Below are 23,943 nucleotides of genomic sequence, written 5' to 3'. Positions count from 1 at the left end.
GGGTTTGTTTACTCCTGTAGCCTATGAACTGTTCACCTCAAGGCTATTACTGCACAGACAAGAAAATGAAAATAGAAGAAAGGGAAATCCTATAGTCTTTTATCATCCAGCCAGAGTTTTGTCGACTCAGATAGAAATGATCTTTACGCTTACCAATGTTGCCGGCCCCTAAGGAGGGCTACCCTTCCCAAGGCATGGAGAGACAGAAGGTCAAGTCAATATAAGCGTGAGAAATCTTCCAGTTTCTGGAAAAAAAAAAAGAAGTGGATCCAAACTTTTACTGAACCATTTTTTAAAAAAGTTCTACTGACATCTGACAAACTATAGACTGCACATAATTAAAGTGTACGATTGGATTTGTATGATGTACATATAAACCCATGAAACCATTGTTGACCATTCTAATGAACACTTCCATCACCCCTATATTCACCCTGTGCCCTTTGGTAATCTCTCCCTGCCCTCACTGACCCTCAGGGAAACCACTGATTTACTTCCTTTGACAGTAAATTCGTTTGTATTTTCTAGAATTTCACGTGACTAGAATCATAACATGTTTACTTTTTAAAAACAATCCTGGTTTCCTTCATGCTTCATAATTATTTTAAGATTCATAAACACTATTTTTGTGAATAGTTCATTATCTTTATTGCCGAGTAGTATTCCACTGTATGGATACACCAGTACTTGTTTATCTGTTCAGCTGTTAATGGACACTGGGGCTGTTTCCATTTTGGGGTTATTGCAAATAAAGCTGCATTTTTTTTTTTTTTTTTTTGCGGTACGCGGGCCTCTCACTGTTGTGGCCTCTCCCGTTGCGGAGCACAGGCTCCGGACGCTCAGGCTCAGCGGCCATGGCTCACGGGCCCAGCCGCTCCGCGGCACGTGGGATCTTCCCGGACCGGGGCACGAACCCGTGTCCCCTGCATCGGCAGGCGGACTCTCAACCACTGTGCCACCAGGGAAGCCCTAAAGCTGCAAATTTTAAACGTACAATTTGATGTTCTGATACATGCTTAAACCCTTGACACCAAAGGTGTCCTCTGGCCTTTTAAATCCATCCTAAGTGACTAATAAAATTATTGGTACAAGGACGTATCCTAGCTTTTGGAGGATATTCACATGGAGTGAATAGTCACACATCCATACAAATAGCCAGGAATGTGCTATGAAGGCTTAGTCCTCACTGTATCTCACGGCTATTCTTGCTTCACTGGTGTCCACCACGTTACGGGGTTATTTTACTTACAATTCCAAACACCCTGTCACTTAATGCATAACCTCTTCAGAGTGCATTTCTAAAATATAATTTCATAATCTTTGTAACTATCACACAAAATAAAAATATTTAAACTATGATCAGAAATGGATACGGTGAAGGAGCTGACAATTCATAGAATAAAAAAAAGTGACCAGTAAACATATGAAAAATATCCAACTACACTAGCAATAAAGATATACAAACTCAAATACAGCCACCGATTTAAATTTTTTGCCCACATTTGGCAAGCCAAGGAGAGAGGCCTCAGAAGAAACCAAACCTGCCAACACCTTGATCTTAGACTTCCAGCTTCCAGAGCTGAGTGAAATAAATATCTGATGTTTAAGCCACAGAGTCTATGCTATTTTGTTACGGCAGCTGGAGCAGACTAGTACGCTATGAAAGGTTAGAAACATCTCACCTGTATTCTGGAGCCGAAAGTTTACCCTCATCAGCATTGTTTTTCCATTTTTACCTGTCTTTTATCTCTAAATCCAGAAATAAATATGAACATCAAGGAAGAACCTAATAACAAGGATTCATTGGTCAAAGTATGCACGGCAGGTCCTGTAATGGGTGCTTCACAGAATGCCAGTTTACTCTGCACCTAACAGTCCAGGGCACTTTGGGCCATAGACATTGAGTAACCAGGCCAAGCTCATACCATCAGCACAAAGGTGGGGACGGCATTTGAACGCACATCTGTCGAAGAGCTGAGTTTGCTGGAAGGAGCAGAGGCTTGGGTTTGAACCCAGGTGTGTTGCTAAATCTCAAAGTCTGACCTTGGGAGAGATTACTTGTCTTCCATGAGCCTCAGTTTCTTCATCTGTAAAACGAGGGGAGTAATATTTACTTTGCAGGATTGGAAAAGGGATTCAGTGAGATAACATGCAGAAGAACGAGAACATAGTAGATATCCCAAAGTGGTCAGCTCCTCTGCTGTAGCTTGCAGAAGCAAAGCCGAGACAAGAATCCTTGACCCTGGTGTTAGCAGAAACTACCGTATTTCAACAGGGCTTTTTGGTTTCAATACGGAAAAAGCCTATTTCTGTGTTGCTTTATATGTGATTGTTTAAAAATTAAACAAGCTTTTATCTATCAGGTGACTGAGCTGTCACGGGTAGATCAGTCACCTGATAGACTGGGGCCCTCACAAGCTGGGGCCTGTGACTAGGTACATTTTGGGATGTCCGTGCTCACCCCTGGGCACAGGACAAAGGAAAATCAAGTGGAAACTGGCCTGTCTTAACAAGTCAGGGCTGAGCTACAAGCACTAGTGTGTGTGTGAAAATATAATGTGATCAAGGAATTCTGATTTGAATTTTAACTTGAATTTAAGTCTGTTTTTAACTTGTGTTTCTTAAAGAAATCACTATTCAATCATGGCGAAAAGTACTGCTCCGCTACAATTATCTCAAAAAATAAAGAGTTTAAGAAAAAGAAGAAGAAGGAGTACCACTCAGGAGTCAGCCACACTTGGAGTCAAAGCCAGCCCCTTCTATTTTCTAGATAAGTGACCTTGGCCAAATCCCCTAACCTCCCCAAACCTGTTCTCCTCATCTGTAAAATGACCACAATAATAACCACCTCACAGTCTGGTAGTGAATAACAAATCCAATTACATATGTAGTATTTATTTAATTCGGTATAGTCTTTGCAACAACTTTATGAAATAGGTACTATCATCATCCTCATTTTCCTGATGAGGAAGCTGAGATTCAGAGAAGTTATGTCACTTGCCCAAGGTCACACAGCCAGTAGGCGGTAAAGCTGGATTCCAGAGGCTGTGCTTTTAGCCTCTATGGGATGACAGTCCCTGAGTAAATATCAAACACCTGCAATTGCATCAAAAGAAAAATAATCCCTTTGTTTTTAACATCTTTATTGGAGTATAATTGCTTTACAATGGTGTGTTAGTTTCTGCTGTATAACAAAGTGAATCAGCTATACATAAACATATATCCCCATATCTCCTCCCTCTTGCGTCTCCCTCTCACCCTCCCTATCCCACCCCTAGAGGGGTGGGATAAAAATAATAAAAATAATCCCTTTTAATTCGACTGTTAACTTTTGTTTTTATTTTAAGATAACTTTGTACAACAAACTAAATAAAACATAACCTATAAATAGGAATACTTTCACAAAATTATATGAATGATGGTTTGTTTCAGATTTAACCTAGTTTTAGCTAAGAATTGTTTTTAATTACACAAATTACATTGACGATAGAATTAAAGAGTTAATGTAAATGAAATTAAATAATGTTATGAGCACGGAAGATGAGAAATGTTTATCAAAAAACCACAGAGGAATGGGGAATTTGTTTTCTGGGTAAAGAGTGCTTCTTTTGGTTTTCAAATATACTATACATAATATCCTTTAGATATTTTAAAATCAAAATGTACATTTAATATAAAATATCAAAACATTCTTCTTCCAAACCGCCATACCCACGTATTTTTTCCAGTCTTACTTTTAAGTTATATAAAAAGGTAATCACAGTCTATCGGAATTTTCACCATTTTCCATCTTCTCTCAAACACATATCTTATATTTATCTGTTCTTTTCTTTATTCAACATGTATTAAGCACAGACCCTGCCGTGGGTGCTCAGGACACAGCTTGAAGGCACTCAGGGACAGGAAGGTAATTACAATAATGTGAGTGAGAAGTGTTTCCACTGTAGAGTTCTCCAGCTCAGTGGGAAGACAGGTGAAGAAAGCAGGAGGGGACTATACTCAGGTGAGCAGATACTGTATGGCAGAGGCCTGAGCCTGGACAGTGGGATAGGTTTTAACTGATGTGGCTTCCCAGGCTGTAAAGAGGGGTTACAAGAAAGATATGGGGAGTGGCATGCCCTCTATGGCATGCCCTGGGGTTGAGATAGTTTAAGGGTTTTAAACATCAGAATGTCTAAACACGATCAGATCAGTGTTTTAGAACTTTTATTGGGAGGAGTGTGGAAACCGAATTGGATCTAAGAAATCTGCGGGCAAGGAAATCATTCAGGAGTCTAACTGCTGCTGCTGTCACAGGAAAAAGTATAAGGGTCTGAACAAAGGCAGTGGCCATGGAAACCAACGGGAGGGAAAGGGGTTGGGGGTAGATCCCAGTCCTTCCTTTGTGCTAATAAACCTGTTTCTCACATTTTTCTCCATCTCATGTGTATTATTTGTTAAGGACCCAGCAGTAATTAGTTGAACTAATATTGTTATTATTTTGTGCCAGACGTAATTTCATTGTTGCAAGAAATCTGAGGCACAGAGCAGAAGCGACTTGCCCAAGATCCCACAGCTGGGCAGGAGCAGAGAGACAAGACCCGAACCAGCTTTGTGTGAATCCACAGCCAATGCTCTTCCAGTTCACCCACCCACCCCCGTACTGCTTCCTGTTTCCGGTTTTGCTCTCAGTGACTGGCAGCCTTTTAACCTGAATCCGTCCCCTTCCTTTCTTAAAAGAATAACTTATTTGGCTTACTAATCTTTCCAACTACTGTCCAATCTACTGCTTTCCATATCATGTTGGTCTGGAGCCTCTGCAATATTCATCTTCTCATCAGACATTGTTTTCCTTAAATTTCAGCCATTGGGTTTCTGTGCCATCTAAATTTACTGACGTTGGCTACTGTCTGGAAAAATTCAAAGTATTTCTTCATCCTTCCTTCCCTGCACTTATCAGAGTACTTTGTGTTAGTAACAACTCCTTTATTCTTGAAACTCCTTTCCCCATATGTGCTGCAACACTTTGCTTTCCCAACATGTCCCTGGGTCACTCCAGAGGCTCCTTCTCTGGCTCTTGAGGTGTTCTTTCTTGATAAAGAAAAACAGTTCCTTTTCTCCTTCTATGTTCTGTGCGTGCCCCTAGAGGTGTTGGGTTTTCTTCGGTTTCCTATGTTTGTTTGAATCCTCTGCTGTTCTCTTTCAACGTGAAGACTTGTTTCAGTGATTTACTGACAACATACGTTTCACACAACCTCCCCAAACATTCCTGCCCTGTCAGTCACCTCATCTGCCGGTGATGAAGAAGTACACAAAGGATTCATTCTGCTGTGTAAGCTTTCTGCCTGACCCCCACCTCCCCAGGTGCTTAAATTTCTTTGATCATGAAAATAAATGCCAAGCAGGTATTAAGCTTACAGAATTAGAATTGAAGCCTGCAGGTGAGAGAGAAAGACAGACAGACAGACAGACTAGGTCAGCTGCATATTCCCGGCTGAATGCATCTCAGTTCACAGCTCAAGCTCAAGTTCCTGGAGGACCAGGAACCTCTGTCCCATACTTAACTCAGAGCCTCCAGAGCTAGTATGACTCAACCAGCAAGCATACCATTGAACCAGCACGCCACCAGGGTGACAGCGAGTCTGGGAGTCCCGTGCAGTCAGTGATGACAATTCTTGCTGGGCACTCTCCGGATGACCCAGGATTGATACTGATCTGAAACGTAAGTGCCAATAAGACTCCTATTTCCAAGATTCAAGAGTTCCAGCCTTGAAATGATAGGATCCAGGGGTTTCTGTTCCGAGCACAGTGCACCTTTCATCTCCAATATCTATACAGGTTTGTCCAAAACACAATTAAGAAAGAAAAACAAAAACCCCAAAAAACCCACAACGGTGTTCGTGACCTCTGCTCCCTCCATCCCCACCCCAATGTCCAGAAGATGGGAATTCAGACAAAAACTTAGACAAAAAAGCAACAGCCCTAAAATTGTGCTTTACTGTTTGCTGGGTTTGTTTGTGGGGTTTTTTTTCCCGGTTTTATTTTTCTTTGGGGTGGGGGGTGGGGGAGGAGAGAGGAGGACCTGGGCGCAGAGGAGGAATCCAGGCTCTCAAGCCTCTCCTCCACCCTTCTTTTGTGGGGTGGTCTTCAGCGCACTGAAGGGAACACTTCTTGGGGAGCACCCTTTCTGCTTGGTGCCTCCCACCGCCAGTCAGGCAGCCACAGGCAGAGGGGAGGCTCTGATCTGGGCTTGGCTGCGAGTCAGGAAGACAAAGATCGCGGAGCCGGAGCGCTCAGGGCCAGGTGACACAATCGTGGGTGCCCGGCGCTGCTTGACAGCTTCATCCCCGCCCACTGGCAGGAGAACGCGGACGGGCAGCACGCGAGCGCGCAGGGTCCTTAAAAGCCGCGGCCGCGCGGAGACGCCGAGCTCGCCCACCGCGCGCAGGCGGCGACATGCACGTGAACGGCAAAGTGGCGCTGGTGACCGGCGCAGCCCAGGGCATCGGCCGAGCCTCCGCCGAGGCGCTGCTGCTCAAGGGCGCCAAGGTAAGCGAGGCAGGGCGCACGGCGCGAACCTCGTCGGCCCGGGGCCCCGGGGGATGGGAGGAGCGACCGAGGCTGAGCCCCCGGTGCCCGCCGTGCAGTCTCCAGAGCTGCCCAGGCTGGCGCGCTCGAGCGGACCTCGAACGCTCCGGGAGAGATCCCGAACTGTAAACTGCCCCATCTCAGGTCCAAAAGAGGAGCGTCCTGTGGTCTCTTTATTGTTGGTCTATTTCAAGAGCCGCGCAGGATCTCGATTCCTCTCCTCTTGTCTGTAGGTAGCGCTTGTCGATTGGAATCGTGAAGCAGGTTTAAAGTGTAAAGCTGCCCTGGATGAGCAGTTTGAACCTCAGAAGACTCTCTTCATCCAGTGCGATGTGGCCGATCAGGAACAACTAAGAGGTAAGGGCGGGGAATCCATCCATCCACGCAGAGCGTACCTTGAGTAAGCAGCAACAAGAAGGCAACCCCCGGCCAGAGATCCAGCCTGGGGCGGGCGGGCGGCCGGCTATCTCCTGGAGAGCAGCTACCTCTGAGCTGCAAGAGATAGCTGGGACTGTTACGTTTCCTCTGATGTCTCAGTAGCCCTAAAAGCTAAGGAGCAAGAAAAGCCAAGCATGCTTGAGAAATCCTTTTATTTTAGTCCTTTGGCCGCACAGAATGTAATCAAGATTCCTTGGTGTATTCCAAGACGGTGCTGCTACAGTAATTATTAAATGATTGAACTTGCAGATGGAACTGGGAAAGACAACGTAGGCTAGGCGAGTATGGCAAACAACTTCTCCCAGAAAGCTGGAAGACACAGAGTCCAATGACAATCAAATGTGGCAGTGTTTCCCTTTGGAACGTACTAGAATGAAAGGTCAAGGGTTGTCATCACAGACGTACTGGATACTTTTAACCACATGCTCTCTCTGGTGTTTCCCCTATGAAATGATATTTTAAAAACAATAATAGCTGTGCTGTAGTCTTAGAATTGCAGAAGAAAAGTTTCTACCAGACTTTCCTCAATGCTTTCCTGTTTCCGTCTACTCACTTAAAATAGACCAATCTAGTTGTGAAATATCAGGGACCCAATTGGTGTAGACAATTAACAGATTTGGTCATATAGAAGCCCAACAGATCTATATGAAAAACATACATGTTTTTCTGGGGGAAAATAAAATATTTGTATTTCACAAAGTTTTTTTGAAAGACTAAGTAAATTATTAGGCACGTCTTTAGTCAAGGGACCAAAAATATCTTCATAAAAGTCACTCTGGTACTTCTGTTCTTAACGTGGATGTGTTTTTTCGAAAATGTTGGGCTGTTCTGTGAGAGAGTGAAAATGGAGCTCTATGTTAGAAGGAAACCAACTGCTGTTCAGGGAAACTGTTTTGAAGGAAATTATATAATTAAAATCCGAAAATGTTATAAAGACCTATAACATGGATTACAAGCACGAGTAGAAGAGACCTGTAAACATAGTGCTAGTTGCTGGAGGATAAAGTTTTGCTGATTGCACAGGATAGTTTTCATCAGGGATAAAGTCGTGTCAAATCCCAACAGCTGTGCTGATGGAATAGGGAACAGATTCCCTATAGATCATCTGAAAGCTATTTCTGTCTGAATTTATGTAGTTTCACACGTGACATTTAACCTTAATTGTTTTGCTTCCCAGGATTTAAAATTAGTACCTTGACTGTAAACACATTCCTTAAGGATAAGTGATTGTGAAGGAGGAAACCAGACACATAATGAGTGACCAGCAGAAGGCATGTTGGTCGTGAGAAATCCACATGTTGTCTGGACATCAGCGTTTATTTGCAGTTTAGGAAAACATGGCATTGGCTCTTCCAGTGTCAGGATTTAATGCTGCCTACAACTTTTAAAACTGCTTAGACATGTGGCCAAAGAGACTTCATTGAAATCATAAAAATACAGAGGTGAAAAAGTTCTTGGAGATGACTTACAGATGAAAAATGCAACCTGAAGAGTTTAGGCAAATTACAAAGAGTACCACAGCATATAAATGTCAGCAAGAGTTACTAATAGACTGTAAGTTGCTTGAGCCCAAAATTCAGTGGTGTGTTATAAAGAAGAATACACCGATGTATAATTTGGTGTGTTATACACCAGTAAGGGCAGAGTATAAGGAATACAGTGGACACCGAAAGAGGAAAGAAAAGTAAAGAAGCAAGCAGACGTCCATATTTGACAACCTAATTTCCTGTAAGGTGGATGTGGAGTTCTGAAGAGTAGAATATATTTAAGATGAAAATGCAAAAATTAACAATAATAATATTCCTTAGATCTTTTCTACTGGAGGACCCTTTCTGGAATCAATTTGAGATCTTAAGAAGCATTTTAAAGATTCTTTGAAAAAATGAACAGTTTTTATATATTTTGTTGTTTTCCATTCCAGTACAGTAAAAGGTACTGTAAAGGGTACATATTAGAAAGTCTTGGCAATATTTTTGGCAGCTAACTTGCATAGTAATTTATCCATTTGGCAAATTAGTCCATGCCGTCTTCAATATGTTTGGTGGTTGTTAATAATTCTTTAATTTTATTTCAATCAGTATAAAGTTTGTGCGGATCTATTTTTTTCAAGGAACTCATGTTGGACCCAAGACCCGAGAACACATTTCTATCATTTGGAAGAATAATCACAATTGTTATCTATAGTTTCAAGTAATAGAACTAGAACCAGTGGTAAAAGGCCCAGGGAAACAATAGAACTATGTAAAAGGCTACTTTGAGAAATAATGTTTCTCAATACCAAGGGGTAAAGCCTAATTTTAACTGGTCAAGGAGGGTTGGCAAGGACTGGAAATGTGGTTGGACAACGTAATGAGGGACCTTCAAACCTCAGAATCTATGCAGACTTGACCTTAGTTGAACACAGTTGTTATACAAACTTGCAATACAAAGCTGTCAAAATAGAAAAAGAAAAGGCAAACATCGAAGTTACAATAATCAAATAAAACCATCTGAATGAAAAACAGACTTACTAGGATATCCAAATGCACTGAAATGATCATAATGGATCTGGATATGTAACTGTTTAATATGACACTTTATGAAGAAAATATGGCTTATTTTTAAAGGGATGCTTGTCATAGTCTAAGCCACAGAGCTTCCGTAACTTCTTAGGGACAGAGATGCTGGCTGCCCAGACTGACTTCTAAGAGCTCTTAGCATAGGGTGCTCAGTTCTCTAAAATTTACACCACTGATACTGCTTACAGAACTTTAATGTGCATACAAATCATCTGTGGATCTTATTACGGTTAAGATTCTGATTCCATAGGTCTGTGGTGGCCGCAGATTCTGCATTTCTAGCAGGTTCCCAGGTAATACTGATTGATGCTGCTGGCTCACAAACCACACTTGAGAAGCAAGGCAGGAAGTCACCGTCTAAGAGTGTAACCTTCACGAGAAGCGTGGATGAATTAAAACCTCATTTCAGGGCACAGACTGTCATAAATGTGTCTGTGCAAAATAAGAACGTATCTATGATGTCTTTTTTCTTTTTTTCTTATTAGATACTTTTAGGAAAGTTGTAGACCACTTTGGAAAACTGGACATTTTGGTGAATAATGCTGGAGTGAATAATGAGAAAAACTGGGAAAAAACTCTGCAAATTAATTTGGTAAGCCGTCTTAGCCATGTTCATGGTCTACAATTACTTAACAAAATGCTTTAAAAGGAAAAAAGGATTTTTTCATGGAAACAATACAATGACCTACAATGTAGAAAAAGGGAAGTTATAAAAAGCTGGGGAAAAAAACATTTCCTTTTACAAATAGGAAGACATTTGAGGTTTTCAATTATGAAAATAAATCTGTCTTAAAATATTAAAAGGAGATATCAGAAAAAAACATCGTTTACTGTATAACTTAAGAGTTGGCAAACTACGGCCCTCAGGCCAAATGAGCCTGCCACCTGTTTTTGTGACCTGCAAGCTAAAAATGGGCTTTACATGTTTTAACAGTTGAAAAAATAAGAAAAAGAAGAAAAACAAGAAATATATGAATATACAAAATTGAAATTTCAGTGTCTATAAAGTTTCATTGGAACACAGCCAAGGTCGTTTATTTACATGTTATCTCTGGCTACTTTCATGCTACCGTGGTAGAATCAAATAATTGTGACAGAGGCCCTATGATGTGCAATGCCTGAAATGTTTACCATCTGACTCTTTATAGAAAAAAAAATTTCTAACCCCTGGCTTAATTTATGTACTTAAAAAATAAATCTTAATTCCAGGACTATAACAGACAACAAGGCTAAAGTGACCGCTGGACTCTGTAATTATTAAGATTTTTATCCTGAATGCCGGTGTGTGTGTGTGCATGAGTGTGTGTAATTCCCACAATGTTTGATGATTATTTAGCTCTTCCTTGAATTGTAAACATGTAGAATAAGGAAATAAAATTTGTCTTATTCATTGTATCATAAGCTTGCTGATTATCTTATTTTATAAACAGACTTGACATAAGATATTGGGGTTTAGTAACAAACTTTAGCTGAAGCCAAATGTCAGAACTGGGCGGGGCATGGGGGTCACCCTGTTTTTGGTAAGGTCTTTCTTACTAGTCTCGCAAAGCAGGCACATGTAAAGTACAGAGGGGCAGCTGTGTGTGTATAAATGCACAGGGAGTGGTCCCTACTTCACCACATCCAACTCCTTAAAAACAGGAACCATGTGATGTTTTTCTTTGTTCTTCTCTCAGTAATCAACACAGTATCTTGAAGATAGTGCTTTGTCAATAAATGTTTGACTTGAATTGACATTCTCATGAGTAATGACTTAACTGTAATAACTTGATAGGAGTAATGAGAATTACCCTAACTCACAAGAAAGCTGAATCTGTGAGTACCACTTTGATAAGGTACAAGCTTGACAGATGCCTAAAGTCCTTTGACCCAGAACAAAAGGTACTATTTTAAAGTACAAACACTCTCCTTCCAGTTCTTTCTAAAATTTGTGTCAAGTGTTCCTGGATATCATTATAGTTCAAAATAACTTTAAAACCTATTTGTCAAGTGTCCCTCAAAATCTTTCTGGTGTAGTGTGTGTGTGTGTGTGTGTGTGTGTATGTGTGTGTATGTGTGTGTGTGTGTGTGTGTGTGTTTAGAGACATGACAACTGCTGTTCCTGAGTTAATTCTATGATTTTCTTCTACTTTAGACTAATAATGTAGTGAAATAAAACGAAACATTTTCATACTGTGAACCATACTTACATCTCTTGGCTAAATCTTACTTTGTCATGGTATATCCATGTCTAAGATACCATTGAATTTGCTTAGTTAATACCTAATTTAATTTTATATTTGTGTCTCTCTGTTATAAATGATAAGAGCTTATAATTTTCTTTTTTTTTTTTAAAGAAGATGTTGGGGGTAGGAGTTTATTAATTAATTAATTTTTGCTGTGTTGGGTCTTCGTCTCTGCGCGAGGGCCCTCTCCAGTTGTGGCAAGCGGGGGCCACTCTTCATCGCGGTGTGCAGGCCTCTCACCGCTGCGGCCTCTCTCGCTGCGGAGCACAGGCTCCAGACGCGCAGGCTCAGTAGTTGTGGCCCACGGGCCCAGCTGCTCCACGGCACGTGGGATCCCCCCAGACCAGGGCTCGAACCCGTGTGCCCTGCATTGGCAGGCAGACGCTCAACCGCTGCGCCACCAGGGAAGCCCTAATTTTCTTTTCTTAAAATATTTCTATTTGGTTTGGCTGTCAGCTATTCCTTTGCTTACTTCTATCTCCTTGATCTGTCCGTTTCTGAATAGCATGTAGTCATATCTCAAATGACAAACGTCAACTTGCCTACCTCTTTCAGTCATTCTGTCAGTGTGAATGCTACATAAATGGCTGGTGATTATAATTTACTGATCTTTGATTTTTTAAAGTTGTAGCCCCACTTGCAACCTGTGATTTTTGATTTGTTTTATATTTCCAGAAATAATATCGGTACCTTATGTTTTCTTTTGATTCACATTTACCTAGGCGTATCTTTTTCTATTTCTTTATTTTGAAAATGAAAGTAACCTTTTATGTGAATTTTGTGTCTTGCTAACAGTATAATGTGAGATCTTAGTTTTCAAATCACATCTAGAAACAAATGCTTTTTATATTTGTGAATTTAGGTCACTCATATTTATTTTTACTCTTCTATTAGGACTTATTCCTTCCACTTTAGTTCATACTTTATGTTCACTAAATTTTCTTTGTTTATGTTCTTTTTCCATTCTTATCTTAAATTCCATTGGATCACTTTAATTTTCTTCAGCTGGTAAGAAAACCATACGTTTTATACACAGTCTTTGGTGGTTATCCCTGACTTATGAACCATACTTCATTACATCCTTTGGTTGCCAGATTTGAAATAATTTTTTTTGGAATATGCAACCAATTGGAAACTGCAGGAATTTTTAAAAACATGTTTTTATAAACTTATGCCTCTCTCCAAAACCACATAAAGTGACAAGACTTCTTTTTTAATCAAGCTATGCTAATGAAAAAGCACAAATCACACAGCAGCTCTCTCCCTAGAACATCACTACTATTTGTAGTTTCATCAGTAAAACTACAGATATTTTATAGATAGAGGTCCCTAGGGTATAAAGTTCCTATATTCAGTGCATTCATAATGGGCACCTACTGTGCCTTTCTTCTGAGAAATCAGCTGTCAGAAAACATGTGCAGTGATTAGAGTTAATATAATGAAACATGAAAATAGTGAAGAGATTGTCTCAGAGGTAATAGGATTCGAATTATCTATCTTCATCCAGCAGACAGGGCATGTTTGCTTTAATATAATAAATATACAGGTGAATAAACACCTGCTCCAATGTGGAAAGTTCCTGCATTATCTGCAAATAGAAAATTCTGCAAGACGGGAATTTTATTCGCCCTGTTTGGTTACAACTCACCCTCCTGGAGCTGGCCTTTATTTTTCTTTGAACTCTGCTGACAAAGGCCACTCCTTAGCTTAACTCCAGGGACTGATGACATTTATTTAATATTACATAAAAAGAACAAGCTATAACCTTTGTTACCCATATATAACTTAAAAACAAATTACTTCCCCTCCTACTTACAACACCCATTGCAAAAGTAGATTAGAGTCTGACCAATCATTATCCTTATAACTTGATTATCTCTGTTAGTATAATGCAAATATTTGTGTGTGGTTTGTATAATAATTTTCTTCAACTCTGCTCTGGATGTAATTTACCTCCTTGTACAATTCCCTGTGTGGTCTTTTGCATATTTTTCCATGTTCTTGTCCATGTCAGAGAGTAACGGCTTAAAGGACCTCACCATTTATCTTTCCCTCTTCTGAAATTTTATACAGCATAGTTTATACCATCCTTATAAGGCATGTCAGTTTTTAAATTTTATTAGAATTATTTCTATACATGTATAACTTATGCTACTCTACTGTAAGTTCTCTGAAGGCAGAAAATTGTCGATTTGCATACACAGATGTTCAATTAAAGTGTATTAGAAAAATAAACTGCTATTCTATGATATTTTGCATACGTGGATATTCATTTTTGTGTTTCAGTACAATGTTTGGATGGTTTCCTAACGCATCAGTGTTGCAAACAGTGTACGACAAACAGTATATATGTCCTTCCACTTTTACTCCTTAGCAAACTTGCCCTTTCTTTGTTCTTCAGCCAGCAGCTCCCACTGCTCTTCCCACACAAGAGATACAGTAAACCTCTTCCCAGTCTTTTGTTTCCACTAGGCTCCTCTGTGCGTCAGCCACAGCTGCCTTATTTATAGCTGCTCAGGCTCACAGGGAATGTTCAGGAAAGAATGAGTCTTTGTATAACTCTCAAAGGTTGGTCTGGCCATTGGGCAGAGGTAGACTTAACTCTGAATATTGATAAGGCCATTTGGTAATGTATTTATTTTACTTTTTGAAGCTTTAATAAACCTAAATAATTCATTCCCACTCAGATGGGACTTCCAACCTAATTTGGACATATGACTAACTTATATTGACGCCTTTAGTATATTCAAATAAAAATTAAACAAAATAGATGGCTATTGTTGGGGATTTTAAAAAAGATTTGCTTCAGACCTGAATTTAAAATTCATGAACTTTTATTTCATGTCTCTGATCTTGAATTTCCCAGTTTGTGAAAGGATGAAGGTAATCCTCTTACCTCTAAGGTTGGTTAAGTGTCAATAAACCATAATTTGTATGAAGCATCCAGCACGGTGCTACTACATAGCAGTCACTCAAAAAATTGCATTTCTCGTCCAGAGACTAAAAACCTACATTTTCTTCATTCGCACTATCTCATTTCTAAACGAGGTGGGTCCCTCTGCTCTATACTGTCTCTAATGAAGAGTTGAGGAAATGGACAGAAACAGTGTTGTCAAGTGTACTCCTTTTTCTTGGCTCCCAGGGGTGTTGATTACACCTTAAATTAGTAACTACTTTCTGTTACTGCTACTCTGCCATATCTAAAGATCCCATTGAAATGTTATAGTTAGGGAAAGCTTGCTAAATTTTCTAAGTAGCTTCTGCGAGGGGGAAGACAATCATATCTACCCCCTAAATACGCAGAAATTTTACAAGACTGAACATGGAAGAATAAAAGATGAGAAAAGGTTTCAGGAAAAAAATGATCATCTATATTAGTATCCCTTGAGAACTGGCTGGAGAAAAAAACAAGAAACCTGAAAGGCAGAGTTTCATGATTTAGATGACAGAATCTTTTAAAAAATTGCTTTAATTACAGTGTAGCACAAGAACCATAAATAAACTAAAAGCAACTGCAGACTGGAGGGAAATTAAATAAAGGAAATGACAGATTAGGAAAATTCCGTAGTGGATACACACACACACGCACACACATACACACAAATGTTATAGAAGCATATATACATATATGTGTGTATAATAGGAAGAAATTATGCCTAATAAGAGGAGTTAAACACGTTCATTTATCCATTTATCTGTATTACTAGAGAATTATTTCCAGGATAGAGGAATTTATGAGAGTGGTTTTAAGTTATAGAATGCTTTAACTTGTTAAAAAAAAAAAAGTATGTTAACATTTGGAATACTATACAATTTCAGTATTACATATAAAAACTGTCTCTTCGTAACTAAAAATGTTGAGTAAGCATGTGTTAATTATATCACTTTGTCAATAACTGAATTTTCATTTATCCTCACTAAGTAAAAGTAGACTTTGGATTTTCCTCTTTTTTTGTTTGAGAGTCAAATACAAAATTTTAATACCTTTACAAAATGGACTAAAATAATGCTATAGATTCCAGCTTTTTTTTTGTATCTGTAGCGAGAACATATCTGTAATTTTTGTTTTCTTTTTTTCCCTGGATATTACAATGGCCCAATCTATACAATGTATAAACGTTGCCAAAAGGCCACAAATATATTTAGGAAACATTTTTATTCTGTGTTTTTCTAACAATTCCATTAATATATGATCTGGGATATGGAAGAGGTTGTCAAAGTAAAGGAAAAGAGGTGAAAATTTCTTATATGTACAGCTAAAACCTTAGGCTTTGTCTTGCAGGTTTATCCTAAGAAGCCTTTTATTTGAAAAGTTACTCAGTTCTTAACCTGATAATGGATGGCAAGATAATCCTTTGCCTTCTCCATCAAAAACCAGGAAATAAACCTGGCTTTTAAAAAAAATTAAAAACATTCCCAAATTTTCTATCTGGCTGCATCTTGTAGATGTTGAAAACACAAAAGCAGGTGTCAGCAAAGCTGTAAATACCTGAGAATAAAAGCGTAGCGCCAATACACATAAACAGAAATTCTGTTCAGACATGCTGGAGACTTGGGCAGAAACACACAGAATCTAACTGACTTCAGTAATTTCAGCCATCTACATTCTTTTCCTTCTTATATAAGCCATTAATGTTTTGTTTTTCCTTTTTAAAGGGAATCATGTGCAGGTTTTACTCATTCTCCCTAAGCCTACTTAATATCAAACTGATGCATGGCTTAAGTGAATAGAATCTTCAGCTTACTTTTTTTTGTGCTAGAACTACTGTTAGGTAGAGAGGCAACTCTGGATCCTTGTCAAAAAGACTCCAAAAGGACTTTTTAAAATAAGAAGAAGGTAACCACCAATATATACCCTCAGGTTCAGACTCATTATCTCATTATCTGTTGTATCATTTTCTTTGCAGTGCTATAAAGAATGAGAGACATAGGAATTAAGATGTCAAAAGCAAAATTTCACCTTTCAAAAGTCTGAGTTGGAAGGGAGAGGAGTTCTTAAATCTAAAAGGGAATGCAAGGTTTCAAATACGTTTCATGTCACAAGTTGATTTTGACAGTGGTTAATTCTTAAATGTTAGGATAAAACCGAAAAGGTGCCTATACCTGGATGTGAGTAGCAAAGCAGAGTAAGCTTTCGAAAGGACAGCTGCAGGAGTGATGAACAAAATTAAGTGATTTCATTACTGAAGACCATATGTCCAAGGAACAGAAATCCCTTTTGCTCAAACTGGGTACAACGGCTATGTGATCTCATACGACACAGAGTTCAGGATGGCTTGACGCTGCAGCTCCCAGATCTCATTCCCGTCTGCCAGCCATCATGGTGGTTTCCTCTTAAAGATGCTATCAATATAACTTCATTGCAGCCATCGCCCCCATATGAAGCAATGAGAAAGGAGTAACGCAATCATTTCTTCCTGGTTTTCTTAAGAGCGATGACAATTTTCTCCGCAGAGTCCTCTGCCATCACCCTCCCCAGCCCAGACTCCACCTCCAGCGGACTGCTTCTCAGGTCTCGCCAGAAATGGTCACATTTGGCTCCTAAACCAGGCACGGGCAAGGGGAATGGGATTTCTGTGATTGAAATAGATTAATCACTCTCTGCACTAAAACAGGGGAGATCACCTTCCTCTGTATTACATGCAGAAGAAGTAGACACGAATGCAAAATAGAAGAAGGAAATCAAAACTGTGTAGGAAATCAAGGGTATCCACTATTACATATTCCAAGATCCAAGAGAATGAAACAGAGCAGATGGATGTAGAATAGTTGGACAAGAGAACCATGTGCTAAGAAGGGTGAATACATTTTGTATCCAGTATTTAGAAAAGAAAAAGAATGTACAGAATTCTTGAAGATGCTGAGGATTAGTGAAAGTAACAAGACACTTGGAATATAACCTTTATCATAAAATCTCAGATCAGGCAACTAAGTGAAGTTTTGCAGAGATGTGATGAGCTCTACAAGTTTAGGCAAATAAAAGAGAATCCAGTCAGTGCGTTTGAAAAAAACACAGCCACTTCAAAACCTTTCATTGATAACATATGCAGGAGTCTCCCTCGGTGTCTGGGATAGCAATAAAAACTGTGGTGTGTGACCATATGATAAAGTATGATAAAGTATAATAGCTATTTATCAGAGCTATACTCTTTAACAGAGTATAATAGCTCTGTTGCTTTTCCCATTTCTGCCCCTGGACTAGGTTTCTGTCATCAGTGGAACCTACCTGGGTTTGGATTACATGAGCAAGCAAAATGGAGGTGAAGGTGGCATCATTATTAATATGTCCTCTTTAGCAGGTAAGGACAATTATCATGTTAATAATGATTTCTTACTGGTAATTGGGACCACAAAAGTAACTTTTCAAAGTGTATTTATTATCAACTCAGGTTTGAAATTGAAACTTGGTTTACTTTTTTTTTTTTACTGGTTCTATGGAATTTTCTGTTATATGATATCAGAAGTTCAAACTCTAAGTTTATTCCTATTATCTTAAATTGTGACTTTCTCTTTCTGCAGTACTATTTTAAAAAAATGTATAGATATTTTCCTAGAGTTGCTATTTGTCAAAGGTTACTGTGAGATTCCTAAGCAGGAAAACATGTAAAAGCACCTTTGATAGACTAAAAAGGACTAAAACAAAGTTAAGGTATCTCTAGTCCTGTGTGATTTTAGTAAGCATGCCTCATTTTAAAATATGGCATATATAGTTAGTTGGGATAAACTGTAGGGGAAGCCAGACTTGATCTCTACTTTCTCAGCCTCTCTGGCCCAGCCTGAGAATGAAATTGACATAAGATGGATCAACAAGGGCAAAGCGTACAGGTTTTCACACGTCCATGAGAGTCCCCACAGGAAAATGAAGACCCAAAGAAATGGCAAGGCCTCGCTGTTTATAAACTAGGTTGAACAAAGCAAGGCAACTGGGGGAAAGTAACTAAAATATATGGGGAGACTAAAGAAAGATAAAGTTATTTTAACAACGTCTGTACAGATGTCTCTTGGCCTTGACTCCTATCTCCAGCGATAAGGTTTCTTTTCTCCTGGTACCGGGACAGCATCTTTTACATGGGATTCTGTGTCCTGCTTTCAGGAAGAAAAGGGAGATTAAAGTGCTCCTTTGCATCTGCTGTTTTACAAGTGCCTTTAGCTCAAATTCACCCTTATGCCCATGTGACATACTTTGGGGTGGCATATTCCACCTCCCTTCAGTGCTAAACTGCAATAATAAATAGACCCAAAGGTGTAATGGTTTAAACATAGCGTAAGCTTATTCCTCACTCATATATCCGCCCAGGGCAAGGGAATCTCTTCTGTACGCAGTCTTTTGGGAAACCAGGCTGGCAGAAGCTCTTCAGCGTGGAGCTTCCAGGGTTACGCTGGCACTGGGGGACTCCTTTCTCTCCTACAGAAAGAGCAAGAGAACCCTGAGGAGGTGTGGTTCCTCTTCTAAATCCCAGCCCTGCAATGGCAAACCTCACTCTGTTCACATTCCTATAGGCTTTGACCTCATGGCTCACCTGACAACAGGGAGTCTGGGAAATGTAGTCTAGCTGTGTGTCTAAAGGTGGATGTCAGAGGAGAGCTGATCATCCTTGCCACAAAGGGCAATCCAAAATGTGTTTTATTCAGGGCAGTGTGATTTACGATCAGCTGATGTCGTCTTACTCCGTATTAGCTATAAACCTTTGGCAGGAACTTTTGGAGCAGAAAGACTTTACTTTGAAAATTCTAGGAAAAAATCATTAATGGGTCTTGAATAGTTAAAGTGAAATCATGAAATTTTAGAACACTGACCAATATTGACAGCAAGTCTAAACTATTCGTGTCCAAAAAACAGTGAGACTTTCTTCAGTCATTGGGTTGGTTTCAGTTATTGTGGTAATTGCAGAATCGGTGTTCCTTGCCCCCCACCCCCCATCCTGTCCTCCACCTCCTGGCTGCAGTAGCACTGGGGGAGTCAGGTGACCACACTAGTGTCTGAGGCTCAGCGTTTTTCTCATTCCTCCAGGAATCATTGTCAGATGGTCTTTAAACCACTGTGAACTTAGCACGAGCGGAAACTTAGACATCTCCCTCTTCAGAAGTTCTCAAAAATAAACCCGCATCTCATTTTGAGTTGCTTCAAGACAAAAATGCCATCCCTAGAGTTATTATAGCCCTGGTTCTATAAATGGTTCAGGGTAATCTGGTTATTTTTCCTAACATGTCATCTACTTATAAATTATAACATTTCAAGTCCAAGAGTACAATAAAAGATGAAAGCATGGGCAATACTTAAAAGAGATATTCAGCCCCAGAGAGGGCTAAAGTTTGGATTCTCAGAGGCTGGAACCCAAAAGGCAAATTGTCACGGCTAAATCTACACTATTTTGAAATGAAATCATAAGAAAAATATATAAATGATTGGAGAATTAAGAAGAAATATTTAATAGGTTAATACAAATATAAATGTACAAAAGAACCTAGGGTGGTGATTAAGACATAATTCCATGAATTCTCTCTTAAAGTTAAGGGGGCTAGTGACACTGGAGAACCATGAACATCAGAGACTCTTGACCTTGTATCACTGGAGGCACTGGTTTCAATCTCAGGAAAGAGAGAAGGCCTCGGGGTTGAATCAATATAGTACTCTCTGGGAGAGCCTCTGTACTGAAAGAGGCTTACTTGCCCCAAAGAGCATGAATAGAGAAATGCAGGGTAGTACTGCCTTTTATCCAATAAAAATATTTAAATATATAGTAACAATTAGCTTTCACTGAGCGCTCACTGTTTGCATGATACTCTTTTAAACACTGCGTATGTGTTCTCTCATTTAATACTCTCAACACCACAGTGAAGTAGATTCTATAACCTTCATCTTGCAGATAAGGGAACCTAGCCTGGGTAGTGTAGGTTTCTTGCACAAGCTTACATGCAGGGAAGCGGGGGAGCTGCAGTTCTCATGCTAGCAGCCTGATACGCGATCCCCTACTCTTAACCACTTGATTTTCTCTCTCTTCTATCTATGAATCTGTCCGTCTCTGTCTCTTTCTGTGTCTATCTTAGCCTAATTATGAAGAAAGAGAAACTGAATTCCTGTAACTTGATTAAGCCAATGCGATGTGCTAGTATCTTCAGGCCTCCTGGGCACTACTTGAATCTCAGGACTATTTATTAAACCTTCAGCGAAAGCTTAAGCTATTGCCCCATTTGACACACACAGAGTAAAGCCCTGGAACCATCTGGGGAGCTTACCAACATCACAAGTCAAAACATGCCATAGAGAAGAGTAATTTAGGGATTACAATTAGATGTCCACTTGGCTTTCTTGGCTAAGAGCTTGCTTTGTCACAGTACCCATCCTGGGTGTGAATTTTCCTCTTAACCTATCTCAGAGCCAGTACTGGGAACCCTGTGTGGATCCTTCTCTAATCGTGCAGATAAAACAATGAATGGATATAAATTCAATGAGGAGACCACTTTGGCTTTGAATTACCTTTCTGACACTCTTACAGTCTAGTGAATAGCAGAACAGTCTAAAGTGGAGTAGTACTGACACAAATACACTACCAAATGCAAAATGCATGGCTAGTGGGAAGCAGTCGCATAGCACAGGGAGATCAGCTCAGTGCTTTGTGACCACCTAGAGGGGTGGGATAGGGAGGGTGGGAGGAGACGCAGGAGGGAGGGGATATGGGGATATATGTATACTTATAGCTGATTCACTTTGTTATACAGCAAAAACTAACACAACATTGTAAAGCAATTATACTCCAATAAAGTTACTTTTTAAAAAAACAAAGAAACAAACAAACAAAAAAAGCAAAGTGGTTCTCCCTCTGATATTTCTCCCAACAGGCAGGGTAACTCTGTTGATCGTGGTTCAGTAGTTCGTCTCTGTCCATTATACTTGATTGGGTACCTTCATAATGCCCGTCCTCCATACTTGTGGCATCTACACCATTTCCTTGTTGCCTCTGGCCAATCCAGACAGCCCCTGCTACCCCTCCTCTGACCCTGGGCTTTGTCACTGAGGTGTCCTCATCTCAGAAAGAGAATTAAAATGTATTGTCTGGAATTTTATCCACTCACCAAGAGCTTCTGTTCTTCCCATAATGAGATCAGTTTGATAAAAATACAGGATTTTGTAATAGTAGCAGAAGATAAATGTAGACGTCTCACATCCTCATACTTTCCTCAGAAATAATATCAACAATTTTGTTCCCTTGAAGTTGGAGCATGTCGGCAGAGGTCAGATGACCAAAAACATCTTTGAGGGGTTACTGGAGTCGAAGTAATTCTTTTTCTTTTTTTTTGAGTCCTCAGCTTATATGAGGTATAATTGACAAATCTGTAGGAAGACAGTTCTCATGCTTGCTTCCTCTGTGTTTTCCAAATATTCCTTCCTTACAGACTTTCCCTCTTTTCCCCCTACTGCTCACTCTGTTGAAGGAATGGTGGGTAATATTCAACCCAACCAGAGTCCATCCCGTGATCTCTTGCACAGATCCAGTGGAATCATTTAGTGTCATAGTAAAACCTCAAGTTGACACACTGGTTTCGGCAGAGAAGTTAATGAGTAACAACCGCTGACGCAGACCGAGTATCAGATGCAATTAATAAGTTTAACAAACAGAGGAGTAGTTACGGGGGAGAGTGATTCCTCGGTGTATTGAGGGAAGGGTGTGCTTGTCCCTGGAAGCCCTGGAAGTTGTTCCAACCTCTGTTAACCATATAGATTCTTCTGTACAAGTTTTTGTCTATAAATATAATATATAAACCTGCACTCATTTTACCACATCCATCCTTAACTGTCAAACAAGAAAAAGTTGAACAAGAGAGAAGAGTGAAGTCTGGTTTAAAGCAGATAAACAGCTCTGCTCCCATGAGGCATCCCATAGGAGTCGAGTATGCTGCTTCTATACTTAGTGGGAAAGGAAGAGTAGTCATCACAGAAAGAGTCTGCCCACCAACCCTGCTCAGCTACTGAGGTCTTGGTGTTTGCTATGCCTCAAAAATAAGTCACTCAGTAGCATTTGGTGAGTGACACCACGAAGGTTGTATCTGCTCTGAATTGAAAACATTAGAGTCTCAAGAAAATACCTGAAAATCTTAGAACTTGTTTAGCATGTCTTAAACCCAGCCCAGTGACATACTCACTTGAGCTCTAAGTTGTATCGACAACTATGTAATTACTTTGTGTTACAGTAGAAGAGCTCAAGTTACCACTTTAAATAACACATTCAAGTTAACCAAACGTGTTAAACGTGGACAGAAGGGAAATGGGGCTATGAAAGTAACTGGCAAAGTTTCTACCCCAAGAGCTATACGTCAGTGTTTCGTCAACATGGCAGTATCAGCGTGGCATAGGTGAAACAGAAGCACGATGAGAGGTACAAGGCTTTAGAACTCACATGACCTGAAGAGCAGCTGGACTGGAATGTCACAGCAGGCCAGAAATTTCAGGTAATCACGTGGTACAACCCTCTGCAACTATTTTTGCTTTAAAGAAGAGGGAGTAACATATTTAGCAAGTGCCAAGTTCCAGGCACTGTGATAAACTATTGGCTCTGTGATATCACATTGAACTTTTACAAATCCCTACAATAGAAGTCTGTTTAATTATCTCCAACTTACAGTGGAACCACTCATCTCAAACAAGCTGCGTACGTGGGAAAGGTGGTGACGATTAGCAGTAGTAATAAAAGCAATTGTATGTTGCTCTGTTTTAGTGTATATCGTACAATGGCTGAGTCTGCATTATTTGGATCTTAACTGGTCAGATGTCAACGGCTCTGAGTACGTGGGCCACCTCCCTCGCTTGGTACCAGCGAAAGTCTTCGTGGTGTCCGTTTTGCTGTCTTATGGCTTAAAATTATTAAGAAGACACGTACTAAAAGGAATCAGTAGGAAAGGCTAAATATTTATAAATTGGCCTTTTGAGGAATGGATAAAAGATGTAGGGTTTCCTAGCCATAAAGACTATTAAGAAAATGAATATTCTTCTAGAATTCAACATGAGAGACATTACCTGCGGGCTCTGTTTAGAGGCAGATTCTTCTGACTCAGTAAGTCTGGGGTGGATCCCGCAATTCTGATGCTGATCCTTGACCCACACTTTGAGGAACCAGCCTCTAGTTTGCACAGGGACATTCTCTGAGTGGCTGAGAAAG

The 23,943-nt window shown here is 39.9% G+C and overlaps 1 protein-coding gene across 3 annotated transcripts in view; it reads left to right on the top strand.

Moving 5' to 3' along the window:
• The first annotated feature begins 6,390 nt into the window (after positions 1–6,390).
• The window catches only part of HPGD (15-hydroxyprostaglandin dehydrogenase), a 29,114-nt gene continuing 11,561 nt past the window's right edge, over positions 6,391–23,943 (top strand). Inside the window, exons 1-4 of one of the 3 annotated variants that reach the window (XM_065878609.1) lie at positions 6,391–6,528; positions 6,801–6,924; positions 10,049–10,155; positions 17,991–18,087. In XM_065878609.1, the coding sequence (XP_065734681.1) occupies positions 6,436–6,528; positions 6,801–6,924; positions 10,049–10,155; positions 17,991–18,087 (421 nt within the window). In that variant the 5' untranslated portion in view covers positions 6,391–6,435. The remainder of the gene's footprint in view (positions 6,529–6,800; positions 6,925–10,048; positions 10,156–17,990; positions 18,088–23,943) is intronic. The other 2 variants (XM_065878611.1, XM_065878610.1) reach the window with 2 other exon arrangements.

This window comes from Phocoena phocoena, chromosome 6, assembly GCF_963924675.1.
Source record: "Phocoena phocoena chromosome 6, mPhoPho1.1, whole genome shotgun sequence".
Classification (NCBI taxonomy): Eukaryota; Metazoa; Chordata; class Mammalia; order Artiodactyla; family Phocoenidae; genus Phocoena; species Phocoena phocoena.
The sequence above is the reverse complement of the archived record's forward strand: the minus strand, read 5'-3'. Positions and strand labels throughout refer to the sequence as shown.